General features: G+C 35.0%; 1 protein-coding gene across 5 annotated transcripts in view; it reads right to left on the bottom strand.

The window, feature by feature from the left end:
* Nucleotides 1-25,014, bottom strand: part of TFEC (transcription factor EC) — a 223,564-nt gene that overhangs the window by 21,625 nt on the left and 176,925 nt on the right. For all 5 annotated transcript variants that reach the window (XM_061165319.1, XM_061165315.1, XM_061165316.1 and 2 more), the window contains one exon: nt 1,089-1,203. In XM_061165319.1, the coding sequence (XP_061021302.1) occupies nt 1,089-1,203 (115 nt within the window). The remainder of the gene's footprint in view (nt 1-1,088; nt 1,204-25,014) is intronic.

The raw sequence follows: 25,014 nt of genomic DNA, 5'->3' as shown, positions 1-25,014 counted from the left end.
GTTATTTTGCAAACATGTTAATAAATTGAATATTTGCAATATCAAAATGAACCTATATTAAGTGAAAGTTAGCTAAGTTAAGTTGTTCAGTCATATCCAACTCTTTGCAACCCCATGGACTGCAGTCTGCCAGGGTCCTCCATCCGCAGGATTTTCCAGGCAAGAATACTGAAGTGGTTTGTCATTTCCTTCTGCAGGGGATCTTCCTGACCCAGGGATCGAACCTGAGTCTCCCACACTGTAGGCAGACTCTTTACTGTCTGAGACACCAGGGAAGCCCAAAGTGAAAGTGGAACTTAGTCAAACTGTCATATACATATGACTAGAGGTTATGTGTGTATATTTGTATTTGTCCAATTCCTAAAATCACTGAGTTGAACTGTAGGTTATAGGTTATACCAACTTGTTGCTTGGTTGTTATAAAGGAAAAAAAGGTGGATTTACTCTTGAAATGTTTTCCATTTTAACTACAGTAAGCCTCCTACTTGTGAATGAGTTCCTTTCCAAGCGTGCACTCAAAAGTCCAATTTGTTTTTAAGTCCAACAAAATTAGCCTAGGTACCCAACTAACACAATCAGCCATATAGTACTGTACTGTAATAGTTTAATAATACTTTCCACACAAATAATACACAAAAAAACACAAAATAAAGAAAACATTTTTTAATCTTATAGTACAGCACCTTGGAAAGTCCAGTAGTACAGTACAATAACTGGCAATTCTTAGCAGTACCAGCTAAATCACACTGCTTTTACACTTGCTTTCAGACATCCTGGACTTGAGATAAAGATACTGTACTATCGTCCTCCATACAGTACTGTGCAGTAAAGTACACAAAAGCGCAACCCCTTGAAGAGGATGCACGCTTGTGACAAAGTATGACAGACAAGCGAACTAACTTACCTGATTGAACATGCAAACACACGTCCACATCTTTGATATTTTGCAATTTGAAGGTTCATATGTAGAAGACTTACTCTAACTATTTTGATAATATTTCAAAAATTGTCTTTAGATTGGAATTATATGTAACTCATGTCTTACAGAGCTGATTTTTTCTTAAAGAAAACTATAAAAGCAACATTACCTGTAATTTCTCTTTTCATTGGAAGACTACTTGGACAAGAAGCACTTGTAAGGCCCATATTAACTGGTGAAATTTCCTGCTCACCACTGTACACATCCAAAATACTTCCAGATACCTTTAAAGGAAAAAGGTAGAAAAGATCAATCAAATCTTTGGTGAATATTGATATATTTAGTTGTATTATCTTAAATTGACCAATTGTTAATAGTAACTTGCAATATATAGCATTTTATTCTATACAAAAATCAAAATGCATTAACTTTGTAAAATCTTTGGGGAAAGCTTGTGGATAAGATATGTTGAAAAAAGCTATTTGTACTTAAGAAAAAGGAGAAATTAGTTCACTCATGAAGAAAAATTTTTATTAATATTTACAAGGTTATGGGAATTTGATCCAACAGATTACCTGGTTATAAACGAATAAGATTAAAAATATCACTTTAGACAAAAATCAATATACATATTAGTAAAGCTTGAAAATTCATTACACATCATAAATTAGGCATAATAGTTGAATATTTTGGAAACCTTCTTAATACCATCAGTGCTACCAGCAATTCACAGTCAAGAGGTTTTTTATACTGTTAATTAAGTGAGAAACTTTCTTTCCTTCCTGGAAGGCATACTTTTTCTCATTGTACACTTAATGTTCTAGATTATTATAAATATCCAGCTGGTAACCAAAAGTAGTCTAAAACTGCTTTGCCTCAAGTGGATATAGGGTATATCTAATTATAGCAACACTGCAATTCTTAAAGTGCTCCTTGGGAGTAATTTTTCAGAAAGCTAAGATGCTTTATACACAATTCAAAATTGTACCAATTTGTTATTGAAAATGTGCTTATTGATTGATCTCCTAAGAAAATTAAATTTAAATAATATTCATAACTCAAGTTAATATTTATTATTCCAGAACAACCTACATTTAAAATGCAAGATTTGAACATTTAAAATATTTCCATTCTAATTATTTTTATTTCATTTCTGGGAAGTCAATCAAGAGCCGAATAAGCAGTACCTGTTTTCTTTCCTTTAAGAAACTATCAAACAAAGCTATATTCAGATTATTATGGAGACTCTAACTCCTTATTCCCATTTTTTGTAGAACTCCAAGCTGAAGGAAATTTTTTTAATACTTATAAAATCAGACTGAAAATAATTGTGAAGAAAGGACACATGAAGACAAAAATTAGTTTCTGAAATAATAATCTATTAAATTATGTGATTAATATTGTATATTTCTGAGGGAAAAGTACTTGGAAAATACAGTGGAAATCAGGCTAATACACAAGTGTATATGCATATCAACAAGAACATTATAGATTGCATATGGTATTATGATGCATGTTTTCATATATTGTGTTCTTTTCATTATTTACTCTGTCAGGACTCCTCATCTTTATTTTATATAAATTCATTGATTATATAACAATGAAGGACAGGGAACTCTGGTGTGCTGCAGTCCATGGGGTTGCAAACAGTTGGATATGACTGAGCAACTGAACAACAACATCGTTTTAAAATGTGTTTTTGCATCTTGGATATTAGAAGTGAGCTACTGAGATATTTATTCCCTCTCAATTTCCTTATCTGAAAAATAGGGACAAGAAAACCTATCAAATTGGATAAATGATGAGTGTAAGTATCAGAATAATACAATTAGAAACAAATTCTAAAAGCACACATTTCCCTAACATGTGAGTCATTTAGCTATATATGTAGAATTTTAAAGCTTCCAGGTCTTTTTTGAAAACCCTGTTGGTTATAAGTGGAGGCATCACCAACCTGAATTGTACATTTGCACTCTGCCTTTGAGAAACATAATGACATGCTGAACAAAAGGACAGGGAGTGAGGGAGGAAGAAGGGGGAAAGAACTATGAAAAGGGCATTTTCTTCTAAAAAGCTTGAAATCAGATAGATTCAATGCAGCAGTAGGAAACAGTAGAAATGTTTAAGAGGAGCCATATTACATTTGCACTGCAACAATAAAGTGATAGGTTCCTAGCTAAAACATTTCACTGTGTTCATATTACTTGGTCTGACCGTACCCAATGCATTTTTCTGTAGAAGTGGGGCTGGAGTTCTGATAATGAATTCAACCCTGCTTAACTGTGGGTCTATCACATCTTCTCCCGACCTTCTGTTGTTCTTCAGTTGCTCCAGTAGTGTCTGACTCTGCAACCCTGTGAACTGCAGCATGCCAGGCTTCTCTGCCCTTCACCATGTCCCGGAGTTGATCAGACTCATGTTCATTGAGTTGGTGATGCCATCCAAACATCTCATCTTCTGTCATCCCCTTCTCCTCATGCCTTCTATCTTTCCCAGCATCAGGATATTTTCCAGTGAGTCACCTCTTCGAATCAGGTGGCCAAAGCGTTGGAGCTTCAGCTTCAGCATCAGTCCTTCCAATAAACATTCAGGATTGATCTCCTTTAGGATGGACTGGTTTGATCTCCTTGCAGTCCAAGGGACTCGAGAGTCTTCTCCAACACCACAGTTCAAAGCATAATTCTTTGGTGCTCAGCCTTCTTCATGGTCCAACTCTCACATCAACACACGACTACTGGAAAAACCTAGCTTTGACTAGATGGACCTTAGCTGGCAAAGTAATGTTTCTGCTTTTTAATACGCTGTCTAGGTTGGTCATATCTTTCCTTCCAAGAAGCAAGTGTCTTCTAACTTCATGGCTGCAGTCACAATCTGCAGCGATTTTACAGCCCAAGAAAATAAAGTCTCTCATCATTTCCATTGTTTCTACATTTGCCATGAAAAGATGAGACTGGATGTCATGATCCTAGTTTTTTGAATGTTGAGTTTTAAGCCAAATTTTTCACTCTCCTCTTTCACTTTCATCAAGAGGCTCTTAGCTCCTCTTCACTTTCTGCCATAAAGGTGGTGTCATCCGCATATATGAGGTTATTGATATTTATCCCTGCAATCTTGATTCCAGCTTGTGTTTCATCCAGCCTGGCATTTTGCATGATGTACTCTGCATATAAGTTAAATAAGCCAAGTGGCAATATACAGCCTTGATGTATTCCTTTCCCAATTTTGAACCAGTCCGTTGTTCCATTTCCATTTCTAACTGCTTCTTCTTAACCTGCATATAGTTTTATCAGGAGGTAGATAAGGTGATCTGGTATTCCCATCTCCTTAAGAATTTTCCACAGTTTGTTGTGATCCACACAGTGAAAGGCTTTAGTGTAGTCAATGAAGCAAAAGTAGATGTTTTTCTGGAATTTTCTTGTTTTTTCTATGATCCATTGGATGTTGGCAATTTGGTCTCTCATTCCTCTGCCTTTTTGAAAACCAGTTGAACATTTGGAAGTTCTCAGTTCACTTACTGTTGAAAGGCTAACTTGGAGAATTTTGAGTATTACTTTGCTAGTGTGTGAAATGAGTGCAATTGTGCTGTAGTTTGAACATTCTTTGACATTGTCCTTCTTTGGGACTGAAATGAAAACTGGCCTTTTCCAGTCCTGTGGCCACTGCCAAGTTTTCCCAATTTGTTGGTATATTGAGCGCAGCACTTTCATAGCATCATCTTTTAGGATTTGAAATAGCTCAGCTGGAATTCCATCACCTCACTAGCTTTGTTCATAATGATGCTTCCTAAGGCTCTCCCACTTGACTCCCACTCCAGGATGTCTGGCTCTAGGTGAGTGATCACACCATCGAGGTTATCTAGATCATTAATATCTCTTTTGCATAGTTCTGTGTATTCTTGCTGCTGCTGCTGCTGCTGCTAAGTCACTTCAGTCGTGTCCAACTCTGTGCGACCCCATAGACGGCAGCCCATCAGGCTCCCCCATCCCTGGGATTCTCCAGGCAAGAACACTGGAGTGGGTTGCCATTTCCTTCTCCAATGCATGAAAGTGAAAAGTGAAAGTGAAGTTGCCCAGTCGTGTCCGACTCCCAGCGACCCCATGGACTGCAGCCTACCAGGCTCCTCTGTCCACGGGATTCTCCAGGCAAGAGTACTGGAGTGGGTTGCCGTTGCCCTCTCCGGTATTCTTGCTACCTCTTCTTAACATCTTCTGCTTCATCTGTTCTGCTTCCTGACCTCTTCTGTTGGGTCCGTACCATTTCTGTCCTTTATTGTGCCCATCTTGGCATGAAATAGTCCCTTGATATCTCTAATTTTCTTGAAGAGATCTCTAGTCTTTCCCATTCTACTGTTTTCCTCTATTTCTTTCATTGATCACTGAGGAAGGCTTTCTTATCTCTCCTTGCTATTCTTTGGAACTCTGCATTCAGATGGGTATATCTTTCTTTTTCTCCTTTGCCTTTCACTTGTCTTCTTTTCCGCGTTATTTGTAAGTCCTTCTCAGACAACCATTTTGCCATTTTGCATTTTTTTTTCCTTGGGGATGGTTTTGATCACTGTCTCCTATACAATGTTACAAATCTCTGTCCATAGTTCTTAAGGCACTCTGTTCTATCAGATGTAATCCCCTGAATCTATTGGTCACTTCCACTGTATAATTGTAAGGGATTTGATTTAGGTCATACCTGAATGGCTTAGTGGTCTTCCCTACTTTCTTCAATTTCACTCTGAATTTTGCAATAAGGAGTTCATGATTTGAGCCACAGTCAGCTCCCAGTTTGTTTTTACTGACTGTATAGAGCTTCTCTATCTTCCACTGCAAAGAATATAGGCAATCTAGTTCCGGTACTGACCATCTGGTGATGTCCATATGTAGAGTCATCTCATGTGTTGTTTGAAGAGGGTATTTGCTATGACCTTGGTTATTGTCTAATTTATGCCCTGAAGCATAATGATTAATATCCTATTTAATTTTATGTTGTACGTATTACTCTATTTCATGTAAATGGCTAATTACTTTTTAAATATCATTAGACAATGGTTTCAATGTCAAAATATGTAATATATTTCACATAATCTAAAGAGCCTTTTCTCCATTGAAAGATATGAGTAAAATATTAAGGAAAATTTAAAGATTACATACATATCAGAAAAGGCTTACAAACCAAAGTTATAATCTACTTAAGTATTAAAGTCTAAGTATAGGCTTTATCTTACAGACTAGTAGGCAACTGGATAGATATTTTATGAAGAAATATTTATTATTCTGGTTAAAAATCATTACTTTTTTCAGAAAAGCAAAATCATTGACATAGCAATAGGGAAATATAATTATTAGAAACAAACTCACAAATTTTAAAAACACCTAGTAAAGAATTTATTATAAAATATTTTCAGCAAGGTAGAACATATCTTGTCTTTTCCTAAGACAATTTTTTCTGTAGAAAAAAAGTGAATGCTTGATCTAAGAAATTGTTTTGAAGTGAGAAGTGACCAACAGTGATTCCTGGTGTCCAAAATTCTCTACCCTAGATTTTTCATATCTCTCTACTAAGGTCATAGAGACCAAAATGAACTGGGAACTGGTATTCCCATATAAACAACACCTTTCACAGTAGCCAGTATTCCCTAAAGAAACTGAGCTTACAGGTCAAAATATCAAAGCATTCAAGAAAAATGATTATTTTAAAAGTTCAGCAACATTTAATGTTAGAAATAACATCAAATGCAAAAATTTTAGAAATTTTAAAAAAAGATTACATGAAACCAAGTTTTAAAAATTGATCTAATACACACTCTAAAGAAATAAAGGATGATGTTTGCAATAATTTATAATCTAAAATGGAACTTCCCTGGTGGTTTTGTGGTAAAGCATCTGCCTCCTAATTCAGGAGATGTGGGTTTGATCCCCAGATTGGGAAGATTCCCTGGAGAAGGAAATGGCAACCCACTCCAGTACTCTTGCCTAGGCAATCCCATGGAGAGCAAACCTGGTGGGCCACAGTCCATGGGGTCACAGAAGTGTTGAACACTACTGAGTGACTAAACAACAACAGTAATAATCTAAAATAAGGACTAGTAAACATAAAAAAGGCCAAAGTGATCATGAAGAAATAGGAGAGATGAAAATATAATGCCTGAAAAAAGAAGAAAATCATAAAATGGAAAAATAGCATAATACATAAACTAAGAAAGAAATAAAGGTAGAATCTTTAGGGTTTTCTATGTAGAGGATCATGTCATCTGCAAACAGTGAGAGTTTTACTTCTTCTTTTCCTATCTGGATTCCTTTTACTTCTTTTTCTGCTCTGATTGCTGTGGCCAGCACTTCCAACACTATGTTGAATAGTAGTGGTGAGAGTGGGCACCCTTGTCTTGTTCCTGATTTCAGGGGAAATGCCTTCAATTTTTCACCATTGAGGGTGATGCTTGCTGTGGGTTTGTCATATATAGCTTTTATTATGTTGAGGTATGTTCCTTCTATTCCTGCTTTTTGGAGAGTTTTAATCATAAATGAGTGTTGAATTTTGTCAAAGGCTTTCTCTGCATCTATTGAGATAATCATATGGTTTTTATCTTTCAATTTGTTAATGTGGTGTATTACATTGATTGATTTGCGGATATTAAAGAATCCTTGCATTCCTGGGATAAAGCCCACTTGGTCATGGTGTATGATTTTTTTAATATGTTGTTGGATTCTGTTTGCTAGAATTTTGTTAAGGATTTTTGCATCTATGTTCATCAGTGATATTGGCCTGTAGTTTTCTTTTTTTGTGGCATCTTTGTCTGGTTTTGGAATTAGGGTGATGGTGGCCTCATAGAATGAGTTTGGAAGCTTACCTTCTTCTGCAATTTTCTGGAAGAGTTTGAGTAAGATAGGTGTTAGCTCTTCTCTCAATTTTTGGTAGAATTCAGCTGTGAAGCCATCCGGTCCTGGGCTTTTGTTTGCTGGAAGATTTCTGATTACAGTTTCGATTTCCTTGCTTGTGATGGGTCTGTTAAGATCTTCTATTTCTTCCTGGTTCAGTTTTGGAAAGTTATACTTTTCTAAGAATTTGTCCATTTCATCCAAGTTGTCCATTTTATTGGCATAGAGCTGCTGGTAGTAGTCTCTTATGATCCTTTGTATTTCAGTGTTGTCTGTTGTGATCTCTCCATTTTCATTTCTAATTTTGTTAATTTGCTTTTTCTCTCTTTGTTTCTTAATGAGTCTTGCTAATGGTTTGTCAATTTTGTTTATTTTTTCAAAAAACCAGCTTTTAGCTTTGTTGATTTTTGCTATGGTCTCTTTAGTTTCTTTTGCATTTATTTCTGCCCTGATTTTTAAGATTTCTTTCCTTCTGCTAACTCTGGGGTTCTTCATTTCTTCCTTCTCTAATTGCTTTAGGTGTAGAGTTAGGTTATTTAATTGGTTTTTTTCCTGTTTCTTGATGTAAGCCTGTAATGCTATGAACCTTCCCCTTAGCACTGCTTTTACAGTGTCCCATAGGTTTTGGGTTGTTGTGTTTTCATTTTCATTCATTTCTATACATATTTTGATTTCTTTTTTGATTTCTTCTATGATTTGTTGGTTATTCAGAAGCGTGTTATTTAGCCTCCATATGTTTGAAGTTTTAACAATTCTTTCCCTGTAATTGAGATCTAATCTTACTGCACTGTGGTCAGAAAAGATGACTGGAATGATTTCAATTTTTTTGAATTTTCCAAGACCAGATTTATGGCCCAGGATGTGATCTATTCTGGAGAAGTTTCCGTGTGCACTTGAGAAAAAGGTGAAGTTGATTGTTTTGGGGTGAAATGTCCTATAGATATCAATTAGGTCTAGCTGGTCCATTGTGTCATTTAAGGTTTGTGTTTCCTTGTTAATTTTCTGTTTAGTTGATCTATCCATAGTTGTGAGTGGGGTATTAAAGTCTCCCACTATGATTGTGTTACTATTAATTTCCTCTTTCATACTTGTTAGCGTTTGCCATACATATTGCGGTGCTCCTATGTTGGGTGCATATATATTTATAATTGTTATATCTTCTTTTTTGATTGATCCTTTGATCATTATGTAGTGTCCTTCTTTGTCTCTTTTCACTTCCTTTATTTGAAAGTCTATTTTATCTGATATGAGTATTGCGACTCCTGCTTTCTTTTGGTCTCCGTTTGCATGAAATATTTTTTTCCAGCCCTTCACTTTTAGTCTGTATGTGTCTCTTGTTTTGAGGTGGGTCTCTTGTAGACAGCATATATAGGGGTCTTGTTTTTGTATCCATTCAGCCAGAAAATTACTAGAGCTAATCAATGAATATAGTAAAGTTGCAGGATATAAAATTAACACACAGAAATCCCTTGCATTCCTATATACTAACAATGAAAAAACAGACAGAGAAATTAAGGAAACAATACCATTCACCATTGCAACAAAAAGAATAAAATACTTAGGAGTATATCTACCCAAAGAAACAAAGGACCTATACATAGAAAACTATAAAACACTGATGAAAGAAATCAAAGAGGACACAAACAGATGGAGAAACATACCGTGTTCATGGATTGGAAGAATTAATATTGTCAAAATGGCTATTCTACCCAAAGCAGTCTATAGATTCAATGCAATCCCTATCAAGCTACCAACGGTATTTTTCACAGAACTAGACCAAAGAATTTCACAATTTGTATGGAAATACAAAAAACCTCGAATAGCCAAAGTAATCTTGAGAAAGAAGAATGGAACTGGAGGAATCAACCTGCCTGACTTCAGACTCTACTACAAAGCCACAGTCATCAAGACAGTATGGTACTGGCACAAAGACAGAAATATAGATCAATGGAACAGAATAGAAAGCCCAGAGATAAATCCACGAACCTATGGACACCTTATCTTTGACAAAGGAGGCAAGGATATACAATGGAAAAAAGACAACCTCTTTAACAAGTGGTGCTGGGAAAACTGGTCAACCACTTGTAAAAGAATGAAACTAGAACACTTTCTAACACCATACACAAAAATAAACTCAAAATGGATTAAAGATCTAAATGTAAGACCAGAAACTATAAAACTCCTAGAGGAGAACATAGGCAAAACACTCTCCGACATAAATCAAAGCAAGATCCTCTATGACCCACTTCCCAGAATATTGGAAATAAAAGCAAAACTAAACAAATGGGACCTAATGAAACTTAAAAGCTTTTGCACTACAAAGGAAACTATAAGTAAGGTGAAAAGACAGCCCTCAGATTGGGAGAAAATAATAGCAAATGAAGAAACAGACAAAGGATTAATCTCAAAAATATACAAGCAACTCCTGAAGCTCAATTCCAGAAAAATAAATGACCCAATCAAAAAATGGGGCAAAGAACTAAACAGACATTTCTCCAAAGAAGACATACAGATGGCTAACAAACACATGAAAAGATGCTCAACATCACTCATTATTAGAGAAATGCAAATCAAAACCACAATGAGGTACCATTACACGCCAGCCAGGATGGCTGCTATCCAAAAGTCTACAAGCAATAAATGCTGGAGAGGGTGTGGAGAAAAGGGAACCCTCTTACACTGTTTGTGGGAATGCAAACTAGTACAGCCGCTATGGAAAACAGTGTGGAGATTTCTTAAAAAACTGGACATAGAACTGCCATATGACCCAGCAATCCCACTTCTGGGCATACACACTGAGGAAACCAGATCTGAAAGAGACACGTGCACCCCAATGTTCATCGCAGCACTGTTTATAATAGCCAGGACATGGAAGCAACCTAGATGCCCATCAGCAGATGAATGGATAAGGAAGCTGTGGTACATATACACCATGGAATATTACTCAGCCATTAAAAAGAATTCATTTGAACCAGTCCTAATGAGATGGATGAAGCTGGAGCCCCTTATACAGAGTGAAGTAAGCCAGAAAGATAAAGAACATTACAGCATACTGACACATGTATATGGAATTTAGAAAGGTGATAACGATAACCCTATATGCAGAATAGAAAAAGAGACACAGAAATACAGAACAGACTTTTGAACTTTGTGGGAGAATGTGAGGGTGGGATATTTCAAAAGAACAGCATGTATACTATCTATGGTGAAACAGATCACCAGCCCAGGTGGGATGCACGAGACAAGTGCTCCAGCCTGGTGCACTGGGAAGACCCAGAGGAATCGGGTGGAGAGGGAGGTGGGAGGGGGGATCGGGATTGGGAATACATGTAAATCCATGGCTGATTCATATCAATGTATGACAAAACCCACTGGAAAAAAAAAAAATAATAATAAAAAAAAATAAAATAAAATAAAATAAAAAAAAAAAAGAAATAAAGGAATTAGTAAACTATAAAAACCAAATTAATCTCTCAGGAAGATGAGCAACCAAGAAACCAAGCATATAAAAGAAAAATCTAATTAGTATGAAGGACAGAATTATTAGAACTAAAATATAGATAGGTATTAGGAGAGTCAGGGAGAGAAAAAAATAAAAAAAATAAAAATTGGAAGGAAGAAAATACTTTAAGAAAGAATAGAGATGCATCCCAGAATTAACACTAAATCAAAGATGAAACTCCTGTCTTTAATCTCGTCTTATTTTGTTATTTTATTTTGACTTAAAAATCAAAGGGCCTATAGAACATCAAAGAAGAAAAACCTACACCCTGATGCATTACAATTAAACTTAGGAATGTACAATGACAAACAGAAAATGTAGAAGCATAATAGTAAGAAGAGATTATGTTCAAAGGAATAAGAATATTATAAACATAAACATTTTCAATAGCAAAATGAATGAAAAAAGAAACTGAATGAAAAGATCTTAAAACACAGAGTTTTATATCTAGCCCAATATAATCTACGTGTGAGGTCATGATAAAAAATATTCTGAAAATTATAAAATGGTTAAGAATGCTTACCCACAAATACAAACACTGAAGACAGTTTGGTATGAAGTAAATATGATATAAATAAATAAAACATGTTATAAATAGAATATTAAGTATCTTGGTAAACTGGCTGTAGTTTAAAAGAGAATAGGGGAATCAAGATAAAAAATAAAATAAACTATATAACCACCTGATCTGCCTCTTGTGAAACCTGTATGCAGGTCAGGAAGCAACAGTTAGAATTGGACATGGAACAACAGACTGGTTCCAAATAGGGAAAGGCTGTATATTGTCACCCTGCTTATTTAACTTATATGCAGAGTACATCATGAGAAATGCTGGGCTAGATGAAGCACAAACTGGAATCAAGATTGCTGGGAGACATACCAATAACCTCAGAAATGCAGATGACACTACCCTTATGGCAGAAAGTGAAGAAGAACTAAAGAGTCTCTTGATGAAAGTGAAAGAGGAGTGAAAAAGTTGGCTTAAAGCTCAACATTCAGAAAAGTAAGATCATGGCATCTGGTCCCATCACTTCATGGCAAATAGACTGGGAAACAATGGAAACAGTGACAGACTTTACTTTTGGGGGCTCCAAAATCACTGCAGATGGTGACTGCAGCCATCAAATTAAAGACCTTTGCTCCTTGCAAGAAAAGTTATGACCAAGCTAGATAGCATATTAAAAAGCGGAGACATTACCAACAAAGGTCCGTCTAGTCAAAGCTATGGTTTTTCCAGTAGTCATTATGGATGTGAGAGTTGGACTATAAAGAAAGCTGAGCGCCAAAGAATTGATGTTTTTGAACTGTGTTGTTGTAGAACTCTTGGACTGTAAGGAGATCCAACCAGTCCATCCTAAAAGAAATCAATCCTGAATATTCATTGGAAGGACTGATGCTGAAGCCGAAACTCCAATACTTTGGCCACCTGATGTGAAGAACTGACTCATTAGAAAAGACCCTGATGCTGGGAAAGATTGAAGGCAGGAGGAGAAGGGGATGACAGAGAACGAGATGGTTGGATGGCATCATGGACTCAATGGACATGAGTCTGAGTAAACTCAGGGATTTGGCAATGGACAGGGAGGCCTGGCATGTTGCAGTCCATGGGGTCGCAAAGAGTTGGACACAACTGAGTGACTGAACTGAACTGATATAACCATATAACTGCATATTAAATCTAGATAATAACAGTATGATAGGGTTGGAGTAGTAAGGAACTGAGTGAATGTAAAAGTGGTAAAAAGGAAAAAAGTACTAAAGAAAAACATATTAAAATATGTGACACACATAATAAAATAAAATGAGAAAAACAGGTGAAAAATATCAACAGTGATAATAAATGTAAATAGGTCAAATTCCTCAACTAAAAGTTTGACAGTTCAGTTAAAAAGATAGTGTTTAGATTTATGTAATTTACAAGAGACACAGCTGCAAGGACAAAGAACACACAAGATTGAAATTTAAAAGATGGGGAAAAATATGCCCAGCAAATTATAACCATAGGAAGCTGATGCAGCTACATTAATATCAGATAAAATAGACTAAAATTAGAAAAATTATTAGGGGTAGAGATAGTCACTATCTAAAAATAAAGAATTCAATTCTCCAAAAAGGCATAGCAATTATAAGCAGATGTGTACCTAATAAAACAGGGAAGACTGTAACATTTTCAGGAAACATACTATCTGAATTTTGTACAAATATTTCCAGACAATAGAGACAATAGGGAAACATAGTATTGGAAGAAAGTATGAAGCAGAATGTTTGAACTACAAGGAGAAATAAATAAATCCATCAAAATCGTGAGCGATTTCAAGATATTTCTTCCTGTTTTTGAAAGGTCACGTAGAAAAAAATAATCAGTAATGTTCTAGTTTTGAACAATAAAAGTGAAATCTTGTCCTAGTAGACATGTATATAGTTCTGTATCTAAAAATTATAAATATACAGTATTTTCCAAGTACATACAGAACATATATAAATGTTGATCATCTACTTATCACCAATAACAAAAAATGAAAAACTTCAAAAATGTCACTGAGTCCTTGATTACCTAAATATTTAGAAATTTTTAAATGATTCAAGAGTAAAGACAAAATCACACTGGAATTCAAAAATAAATGAAAGATATTGAAAACACATGTAAGGAAACTTTTGGAATATGGCAAAGGAATGTTTTGAAGGAAATTTATACCCTTAAATATGAGAAAAAATAGATAAAATTTGAAATTTGATAGACTAAGTATATTTCTCAAGAAGTCAGAAAAATCACCAAAAAACCCCAAAGCAAGTAAAACAGATAGTAATATAAGATCATAAATCAGTGAAAAACAAAACAATGCAAAAGACAAAATTTTGTTTTGTTTTTTCAGTTAGCAAACTTGACAGGCCTCTTGTAAGACTAACTAAAGGAATAAAGCCTAAACAAAAGATATTTTAAATCAAAGAGGGATATAACCATAGTACAATTTAGATTTATGTTTTTTCCTCAAGGAACAGGAACAAACAAGACTGGGATACCTGTTTTCACCACTTCTTTTAAACATAGTATTTGAAGTCCTAGCCACAACAACTAGTCAAAGAAAAGAAAGTCATCCAAACTGAAAAGGTATAAGTAAAAATATCTTTGTTCACAGATGACATGATCTTATATTTAGAAAATCATGAGATTCATAAACACACATACACACACAACAGTATGAAAGCTAATACATGAATTCAGCCAAGTGGCAGAATAAAAAATCAACATGCAAAAATATGTTGCATCTTTACACACTAACAATGAACAATCTGGAAGGATATTAAGAAATCAATTTCATGTATAATAACATCAAAAAGAATAAAATACTTGGGATTAAATTTAACCAAGGAGTAAAAGACTTCGATATCAAAAACTAAAAAATGCATTGCTTAAAGAAATTAAAGAAGATATAAATAAATGGAAAGATATCCCATGTTTTTTGATGAGAAGACTTAGTATCAGGGCAGTGCTATCCAGAGCAATCAACAGATGCCTCAAATCCACATTAAAATCCTAACAGTGGTTTTTGCAGAAATATAAAAACCCACACTAAATTCATATGAAGTCTGATGGGACCCTGAATAGTAAAAATTACTTCGAAAAGAACAAAGTTGGAGGGATTAAACTTCCATATTTAAAACTTATTACAAAACAATTGTAATCAAAACAGTGTGGCACTGATGTAAAGACAGACATATAGAGAGTGGGATAGACAGTCCATAAATTATTACTCAAATATATGGTCAAATGATTTTTGGTAAGGGTACCAAGGCTATTCAATGGGGAAAGGATAAATTCTTCAACAAATAATCTTGAGAAAGCTAGAGAGCCATGTGCAGAAGGAAGTTGGACTCTTACACCATGAACAAAATTTACTCAAAAGGCATCAACAACTTGAACATATGAGTTAAGGCTATAACATTCCTAGAAGAAAAGATAAGGAAAATCTTCATTAAAAAATTGGGTTTGGTGATGATTTTTTAGGTATAATATCAAAATCACAGGCAACAGCAACAACCAAAACAGATAAACTGGATTTCATAAAATTTAAAACTTTTGTACATTAAAGGACACTATCAAGAGAGTGAAGGGACAACCCACAAAATGGGAGAGGTTATTTACAAATCATTTATCTGTTAAGAGATTAATATCTAGCGACATAAAATAAACTCCAATGACTCACAGAAACAGCAACAAAAACATTCCAATTTTAAAAATGAGCAAAGAACTTAAATAGACATTTCTCCAAAAAAGACTTCTAAATGGTCAAAAAGGACACTGAAATATATTCAACATCATTAGTCATTAGGGAAATATAAATCAAACCCACGTTTTACCACTTCACCCTCATTAAGATGATTGTTATGAAAAGAAAGGAAAGCAAATTTTGGTGAGGATTCAGAGAAACTGTTACCCTTGTGCCTTGCTGCTGAGAATGTGAAATGGTGCAGCCACTGTGGAAAACAGTATGACAGTTCTTCAAAAGTTAAACATAAATTAGCTTATTATCAGCAATTTCTCACCTCTAAGTATATACCAGTAACAGTCGAAAGTAGATTCTCAAACAGATACTTGCACACAAATGTTTATAGAAGCATTAAATAGCCAAAGGGTAGTAACAACCCTAATGCCCATCAATAGATGAATGAATAATGGATAAATGAAATGTGGATAATGGACAAATGAAATATACCATACATATTATGGCATATTACTTAGCCATAAAAGGGAATGAAGTATTAATACATGTTATGATATTTATGAATCTTGAAAACATTATGTTAAGTGAAACAAGCTGATAGGAAAGGACAAATATATGATTCCATTTACATGAAATACCTGAAATACATGAAATTCAAATATAAATTTGAATAGTCAAATTTATACAGATAGAAAGGAGAATAAAGGTTATTAAAGTCTGGAGATAAGGAAAATGAGGAGTTATTATTTAATTGGTGACATTTTTTAATGTTTTCTGTTTGTAAGAATGAAAAATCTCTGTGAGTGTACAGTGATAATGATTGCACAACATTGTGAATCTACGTCATGCCACTGAATTATACACTTTAAAATGTTTAGGATGGCAAATTTTATGTTATGCATATTTTACCATAATAAAAAAGATAAGAGATATTACCTACAATAATTTTCTAATAACTGTGAATGCTTAGGTGAAATAGATAAATTTCTAGAAAAACATTATTCAGTAGAACTGACTACATAATAATTAACAGCTTGAATAGTCTTATGATTACTGAAGAAATAAAAAAATACTTTAAACATATTACACAAGAAAATATCTGGATTAGACAGTTTTATGGACAAGACTCACACTTTCAGGAAACATACCATCTCAATTTTGTACAAACATTTCCAGACAATAGAGACAGAGGGACTATGTTCCAATTCATTGAGACTGAAACCATATGAAAACATTATAAGAAAAAATATTACAGACCCATTTTATTCATGACTCTAAATCTTAAGTAAAACATTATTACTTATTTAAATTCAAGAGAATATAAACAAGGTAACTCGCCATGATCAAATTGGGTTTCCCATAAATATATTTTATGATGTTAAAAGAGAAAAGAAACCATATGATCATCTCAATAGATTTAAAAAACTATCTGATAAAATTCAATCCCATTTATTAAAAATTATTAGTTTGTGAGAAGGCGACAACTTTCAATAATAGAAAAATATTGCTTTGCATGTTTAAAATCAATGCTTCCCTATGAGAATTAATTGTTCATATATCCATTTACTCTCATCAGGTCAAATACAATGAAGGACAACATAAATGATCTGACCTAAATTCCACATATGTTTTTTTCTGTTTGGTTTCTTGGCTCTCCATATATTAGATCCAATCTATTACCCAGTTATGATATTTTTTTCTTTTAAGTTATTTTGTTCATTGTTGTTCAGTCACTAAGTTGTGTCTGACTCTTTGCAACCCCATGGACTGCAGCACACCAGGCTTCTCTGTCCTACACTAACTCCTGAAAAGTGAAAGTGAAAGTCGCTTAGTTGTGTCCCAATCTGGGACCCCATGGGCTACAGTCCATGGAATTCTCCAGGCCAGAATATGGAGTGGGTAGCCTTTCCCTTCTCCAAGAGATCTCCAGGGATCAAACCGAGGTCTCCCGCATTGCGGATGGGTTCCTTACCATCTGAGCCACAAGGGAAGCCCAAGAATACTGGAGTGAGTAGCTCCCTTCTCCAGTGGATCTTCCTGACCCAGGAATCGAACCGGGGTCTCCTGCATTCTAGGCGGATTCTTTACCAACCAAGCTATGAGGGACACTAACTCCTGGAGTTTGCTCAAATTCATGTTTATTGAGTAGGTGATGTTACCTAATCATCTCATCCTCTGCCACCCTCTACTCCTTTTGCCATCAATCTTTCCCAGCATCAAGGTCTTTTCCAATGAGTTGACTCTTCAACTCAGGTGGTCAAAGTATTGGAGCTTCAGCATCAGTCCTTCCAACGAATATTCAAAGTTAATTTTCTTTAGTACTGACTGGTTAAATCACTGGTCAGTTTAAATTTTCTTCCATACTCTCACATCTCAAGATCCTCAAGGCCTTTAGCCTAAATTATGTCCTTTCTTCCAGCATCCCTCCATTCCTCTCAATTAGTTCCCAAATGCTCCTCTCAGACAAACATGTTTTGAAATACAACTTTCTTCTGATCTCTCCTAGCTCAAACATGAAATCTGTTTTTCCCCTTTAGCTCATATATTAAGCTCAAACTCTTATGTCTAGTTCTCAAAAATCTCATTCAATGGTCCCACATTATCTAATCAATATTATTTATTGCTACTAACAAGTTCTGAAAGATTTCTCATCACCACATACAAATATGTAGACTATGTCCAAAAATAGATTTTCCACTCCAGTGGGAGGGAGGAAGAAAGAGGATAGAATGTTGTCAAATGGAACCTATTAATTCACATATGAAGAATTTTTTAAAGATAATAAAAAAGAAGCATTATCATAACATATATATGCAAAGTCATAGATAGTTGAGTTTTTATTATATGCCCGATATTCAGCCAAGCATGTCTCATAGTAATAACAAATAGCAGAATTTCAAGTAATCTTTATAACAACTTTATGAGTGAAGTCTTATAGTTACCATGTTAAATATAAATAATTAAAAGTCTGAAAAAATAACTAATTATCTCAAGATCATACAGTTGTAATAAATAGAAGACTTGGGGTTAAAATTTAGATCTAACACAGAGGCTAGATTCTTTACTACCTATCTGATTGTGGAAGGGACCCTGCCTTAACATTTTTAATTGTAAAAAGTATTTTGAAAATTCAAAATGTTGGAAGCCATTGGAGAATATTTATCTGTTTTATTCTTTGCCACTGCTATTTTCTGCACCTCAAATGTCTTCATACCTTCTTAAATATCAAAATAGAATCTACAGGCTCAACTTAAGATTCAAACCATCTCCAACACTCTCCCTTATGGCATCCTGGTTTAATATTTTTCTTCACCAAAACACTACAGTACTGGAAAACTTGACCACAAATTTAATAACTTTATTACCACAAATTTAATAACTTAATTTGTTTTTATTGTTTCACCCCTCTTCAATTATAATCTTCATTTATAATCATTTATAAGCAAGGGAGAGGGTACCATTGTATATACTCATCTTGTTTCTGAAAATTGATTATTTATCTAAAACCGGTAATTTTCTGGAGATATACACATGTGCATTTGTGTGTGTATAGATACATATATATACACACATATACAATATGCATATGTGTATTATATATATATATTACATATGTGTGTGATCATGTTATGTGTATGATGTATCTATCTCCCAGATAATCTCATTATAAACACAGAAAAAGAAAGAAAATCATCTATATACTTACATATTATATTTCCAGATAATTTTTCAGAATACAAAAAGAAAAAAACTTACAAATCCATACACAGATGTGAATGTGTGATATCTATATTTCTATATCTATATCAGATATTTAGTGGGAGTTTCATGGGAAAATGAGGGGAAATTTTAAGTTGTTTGGATTCCCTATTTTGCTTTTCTCTGAAGACATTTATTGTGAATGCAAAATGGCAAAACTGAACATTAGACTATTAGATAGAATAACTGTAGGCATAGAAAGAAGATAAATTTCAGGAATAAAAAGTGAGCTCAGTAGGACAGCATATATCACACAATGTAAGCACACATAAAAATGGCACTTAAAAGATTATTTTATTTCCTTTTGTGTGTTTATTCATTTAAACATGGTAAACTAGATTTTTCCAGTTTTAGGACACTCACAATTGATCTTTCTCTGACTTTATTTTCTTTGTTGAAGCAGGGCTATGAGGTTTGAATGATAAACATTGAAAAGAGAAGTCCCACTGAGTTATTATTTTTTTGTTCTATTATAAGTGAATAAAAATAATCTGTTGGGCGGGAGTGGGAGATTCCTATCCTTGACCAGCTGGCTCAAAACACAAATAGAAAAGATAAAACACAAAACAGAGAATGGTAACATAGAAACTGCTTTTGCATCATATATTTCTTATGTATAGGAAATCTATTATATATATATATATATATATATATATAGTCTACTTAGTACTAAATCAATGAGAACAGTAATTTAACATAAACACTACAACAAATAATTAATGGAACACTCACTTTTTGAAAAAAAAGTTCAAATAAAAGAGCATTTTAAACAATTTTTAACTAGACTACAAAAATATTTTTACTATAGCCAGAGCATTAAAAAACTATCTTGTAAGAAAACAAGCTTGTCAATACAGCAGATTATAAATTACACTTTCAAAGCTCAACTTCTACATACCTTATTTTATCGACTATTAGTTTAAAAAGTTTAAATTCAGTATTTAAGGTGGTTTCATCTCCAAACATTGAAAGAATTCCAAAATGCACTTGCTCACCAGTTTTAACTTTGAAGTGTCTATAAGCTTCACAATAGCAATGGTTTTCTCTTTCTCCTTCATCATTTTCTTTTCCTTACACTTGCAAACAATAACTGGGAGAGCTGTGCAGAAACTTCTAAGGTGAACTTTGGTTCTTCCTTGGACTTTAAGTCTAATCTGGTCTAGATTGTGATTGACAAAAGCTTGCTTGCTGGTGTTACGCAGTCCTTTCAAGTTCCAACCAAGCACAGGGGGTTGTTAATATTTACTCAATCTCTGTCTCTGAAATAGTCTTGAACTATAATAGTTTACTGAGATTGCCAAGTGCCACCGGCATTTACAAAGCTATGATTGAAAAATACCCATCTATGATAAATAAGTTACTCTTGAAAGGAAGAGGTGAAATGAAGACCAAAGGGTAGAAGTTATAGAGAGACGAGTTTAAACACAGAAGCTAACAATTCTTTAGCTGGAATGTGGCAGAGGGTCAGATCAGGCTAAGGTTCCTTCAGATCCTAAGATTTTTACAGTTCTATGAAATGACTTCCTTCTGAGGCTGCTAGTACCACAGAGTGGGTAAGATTATTGCATCTAGTGTCATACAGGATTGGATTCAAACCCCTACCCTGACATTCACTAACTGTATGAACTTGAGTGAGTTACTGAACTTCTCTAAGCCTCTTTTCTTATTTGTAAAATGCTAATAGGTAATAGTTTCTATCTTATATGTTTGTTGTAGTAATTAAATTTTCATGAAAAGTGTTTGACACAATTCTTGTCCCACAGCAAGTACCCAAGGCACAGTAGCTATCATTACTACTGTTATCCTTATTGCTGCTTATTGCCATTAAAAAAATTTCTAAATGGTAATGCATAATGGAAACAACTTTTAAAAATATTATGTGTTAATTTTAAAATATTTATTTCATGTGCATTTGCTGAGCACCTATCATTTGCTAGGCATTGTACTGGGTCCTGAGAATAAACTAATGAACAGGTCACTCTCTCAGCTTTAGGGACACAGCAGTGAATAAGGCAGACAAAATCACCAACTTCAAGGAGTTCACATTCTAGGGTAGGAGTAGACAATAAATGGGTAAATAATATAATAAACCAAATAATTTTTGCAACTCTAATCCTAACCATCAGAGGGAATTAAATAAGATACTGATGTAGGATGTGCGGGATGGGGTCTTTCTGCTAGGGTTATTGCGGAAGGCCTCTCTGACAAGTTGATATTGATTAAAGATCTGAGGCATAAAAAGACAGTCATGCAAAGATCTGGGACAAAACCATTCCAAGCCTAAAAAAGGAAGTTCAATAGTCCTAAAATGATAACTTGCATGTCACATTTAGTGAGCAGGAAGAAGGCTATCAAGACCAGAGCCTAAAGTTAAAGGGAAGTGCTGACTATGAAGTGTCTTGGTTATACTCTGAGGATTTCAGGAAGTTAGCAGAATGTTAAGCAAGGAGAAACAGGATCTGATTTTTGCTGTGTGAAGACCATTCTGGCTGCTGCGTGATCCACAGCTGTACAGGGGACAGAAGTTGCAGAGAAATCAGGTTAGAGTCAGTTTCTGACATTCTAGTAAGAGATGATGACAGCCTGGAAAAGGGTTTCAGTAGAGTAGCTGATAAGTTGTGAGATTCAGGAAATCTTGGGTCCTGATTAGAACAGTATGCTGATAAATATGGGGATGTGGGAGTAAGAGAATGAAGAAGAATGACTTTTTTTGAGGGAGAAGGAAATGGCAACCCACTCCAGTGTTCTTGCCTGGAGAATCCCAGGGATGGGGGAGCCTGGTGGGCTTCCATCTATGGGGTCGCACAGAGTCGGACACGACTGAAGCGACTTAGCAGCAGCAGCAGCAGCAGTTCTAGATAGGTAGGGAGGGGAACAAAAACTTCTTTTCAGTCATATTAGTTTGAGATCTCTGTTGGAAGAACAAAAGATGTTAGGGTAGCAGTAAGACATGTGAATCTAGCATTAGGGGAGAGAGCTAGGCTGGAGAAGGGTTGCAATTACTGATGGAACTTATAGGTACATGAGAAAAGAAGATTTAAGTCTGAGCCTAGGAGCACTTTAGCATCTAGAAGTCTATTAGAAATGAAAGAACCAGCAAGGTGGGTGAAAAGGCAAAAAATATAGTGCCACAGAATCCCAGTTAATACTTCAAGAAGGAGAGTGGTCAACCATGGCAAAGGCCACGAAGAAATCAAGTTTGGTGAGAATGGAGAATTTACTATCGGCTTCAGTATTGGTTGGTTTTAAGAGCTCTTCTGGAATTACAGGGAAATAGCTGTACTGGACAGTAGAGAATGGGAGGTGAGGAAATGGAATCGGTGAAAATGGAAGCAGAGACATTGGGAGGGAGGTAGTGGAGCCATGAAATGGTGTGGTAGCCAGAAAGGAACTGTATTCAAAGGCAATCATTTGATTTGGTTTATTTTTGAGGACTCTTAATAAAGGCAAGTGTAATGCTGCTATTTGTAATCCAATACATCATAATAGACTAATGATATAGGAGAAGCTACTACTTAAACAGGGAAGTATTTGTGAAGGTAAAAATTAGTGGGATCTAGGACACAAGTAGTTGGACTAGCTTTAGGTTATGAGCTGGGACAATTCTATTCAAATAGAAGGGATGGCAGAGAAAATCAAAACAGATACTGGTGGTTTTGTAGAATTTGTGATACAAAGCTAACAGGTAAGTCCTAATCTGATTGCATACATTTTCTCTCTGATATATGTTGTGAGAGAGAAATCAGCTAGAATATGGAGAATGGTGGAGATTTGAGAAGAGAAAGTAGATTAATGTTGTCTCATTTAATAAGAACTTTAACCAAGGAATAGCTATAGTATTGTCTGGTAGTAGTGAAAGCCCCTATGAAATTTTTGTGATATATTGGAGGTGAGTACTATGAGCAAGGTAGTGAAATTTTATCCATTCAGCTTTTCAGGTAAAGATGTGGAATAAGATGAAAAAATAAGTTTAATCAGGATTGGGCTTTTGTCAGGAAAATAAAATGAAGAAAAATTGGGTATATGTTAAGAGTATTTGCAAAATAAATGGTTATAGTGCTTAACCAAGCATAGGTTAAGGAAGAAATTTTCAAAATGTCATGAGTGGAAAATAACAGCTATTGAAAAGAGTGATGGAGTCAATTAACTTGGAGTCTCCACAAGCTTGAACAATTGTTGAAGTAAGAAATTAGACTAGGTGCACTGAAAAAAAAATGGAACATAATGGTCAAAAAATATGAGAGAAAAATGCTATAGAATAGAAAAATACATAATGAGATCTGGGATGTCATCATGTGAAGGATGGCTGGAGAGTGAGGAGAGAAATAGCATTGACCCCAAAAAGACTGAGAAACTGAGAGGTTTGGTGTTGATGAAAGCACAGCTGATTTGGCTGAATGTGTCTTGCACTTTGGGTCTTTTCAGTCCAATTTACACAATTGTTGCAGTAAGAACTAATTGGCAAGTAGCTAGCTCTCTTGTTTAAATAGAAATTAAGAGGTAACTTCTCCTTAACTATTCTGAGTCTAGTCACTAATTGCACAATATTCATTTCTGTGTCAGAAATACTTGGACTAAGTTGAACTGTGAAAACCCTGAACTAGTCCATTCAATCTGGGGAAGTCTGAAGGACCACCACAAGTGGTCCAAGCTACCCCAGAGCAGCTTCCAAGCTTTCCACCAACAGAAATTAGAATATGAGTTAACATAGGTTAGTTAATCTTACTCTATGCAATGGCCCTGGGATAAATCTTAGCTAAGTGACACCCAAGACTTTCTGTTTAAGTCACAGCAAAAGAACTCCAAAGTGACTAATAGCAGTCAATAGAGTGCCCCAGTTGTTGTCTAGTCACTAAGTTGTGTCTGATTCTTTTGAGACCCCATGGACTACAACCTGCCAGGTTCCCCTGTCCTTGGAATTTTTCATGCAAGAATACTGGAGGGAATTCCCATTTCCTTCTCTAGGGGATCTGACTGATCCAAGGATTGAACCCCAGTCTCCTGCCTTGTGAGCATATTCTTTACCATCTGAGCTACCAGGGAATCCTTGATTGCCCCCTTGGACTTTGCAGTCTCTATGACAATTAGAGATTATATGTAAAATAATTGGCAATGTGCCTGTGGTATAGTAGGTGAGACATTAAGAATAATTATTTTTTAATAATAATTATTATTGAATTATGGCAACAATTCCTATACTCCTAGTTTTCAGTCTTAATCTAGATAATTTATTTTGGCTGCTGGGGCTGCTAAGTCACTCTAGGGTGGGCCCAAGACCCAGAAAAATTGTCTGAGAGATAGAAAAGTGACAAAAATTGCTCCAAAAAGAATTATCTCAGAGATTTAACTAGAACTAAAGAAAAAAGGAGCTCTCCTCTTAAGTTTTTAAGTCTGACTGAATGTATCTATCAGTGTACATTTGGTTATGACAATCATAAAATCCTGACACAATTAGCTTACAAAATAAAGGAAAAAAATCTTACATGATGTGTGCAGTCCATAGGTAAAGAATTCTCCAGGGTCATATAAGCAGTATTTATTTGCATTCCTCTTGGATTTTCCTCTCTGTACCTTTTGTTTTTCCTCAGTTTATTTACCTCCTGGGCAATCAAATGACCACATAAGTCACATTGTCTTACAACATCATAGAGAGACAAAACCTTCTCTTTGGTGTGTCTCCTTTAAAGACTGAAGTAAATTCCTAGAAGACTCCAGTAACCTGCTAAATCTCCAGAACTGCAACAC

The sequence above is a fragment of the Dama dama genome, chromosome 18 (genome assembly GCF_033118175.1).
Source record: "Dama dama isolate Ldn47 chromosome 18, ASM3311817v1, whole genome shotgun sequence".
NCBI lineage: Eukaryota > Metazoa > Chordata > Mammalia > Artiodactyla > Cervidae > Dama > Dama dama.
The sequence above is the reverse complement of the archived record's forward strand: the minus strand, read 5'-3'. Positions and strand labels throughout refer to the sequence as shown.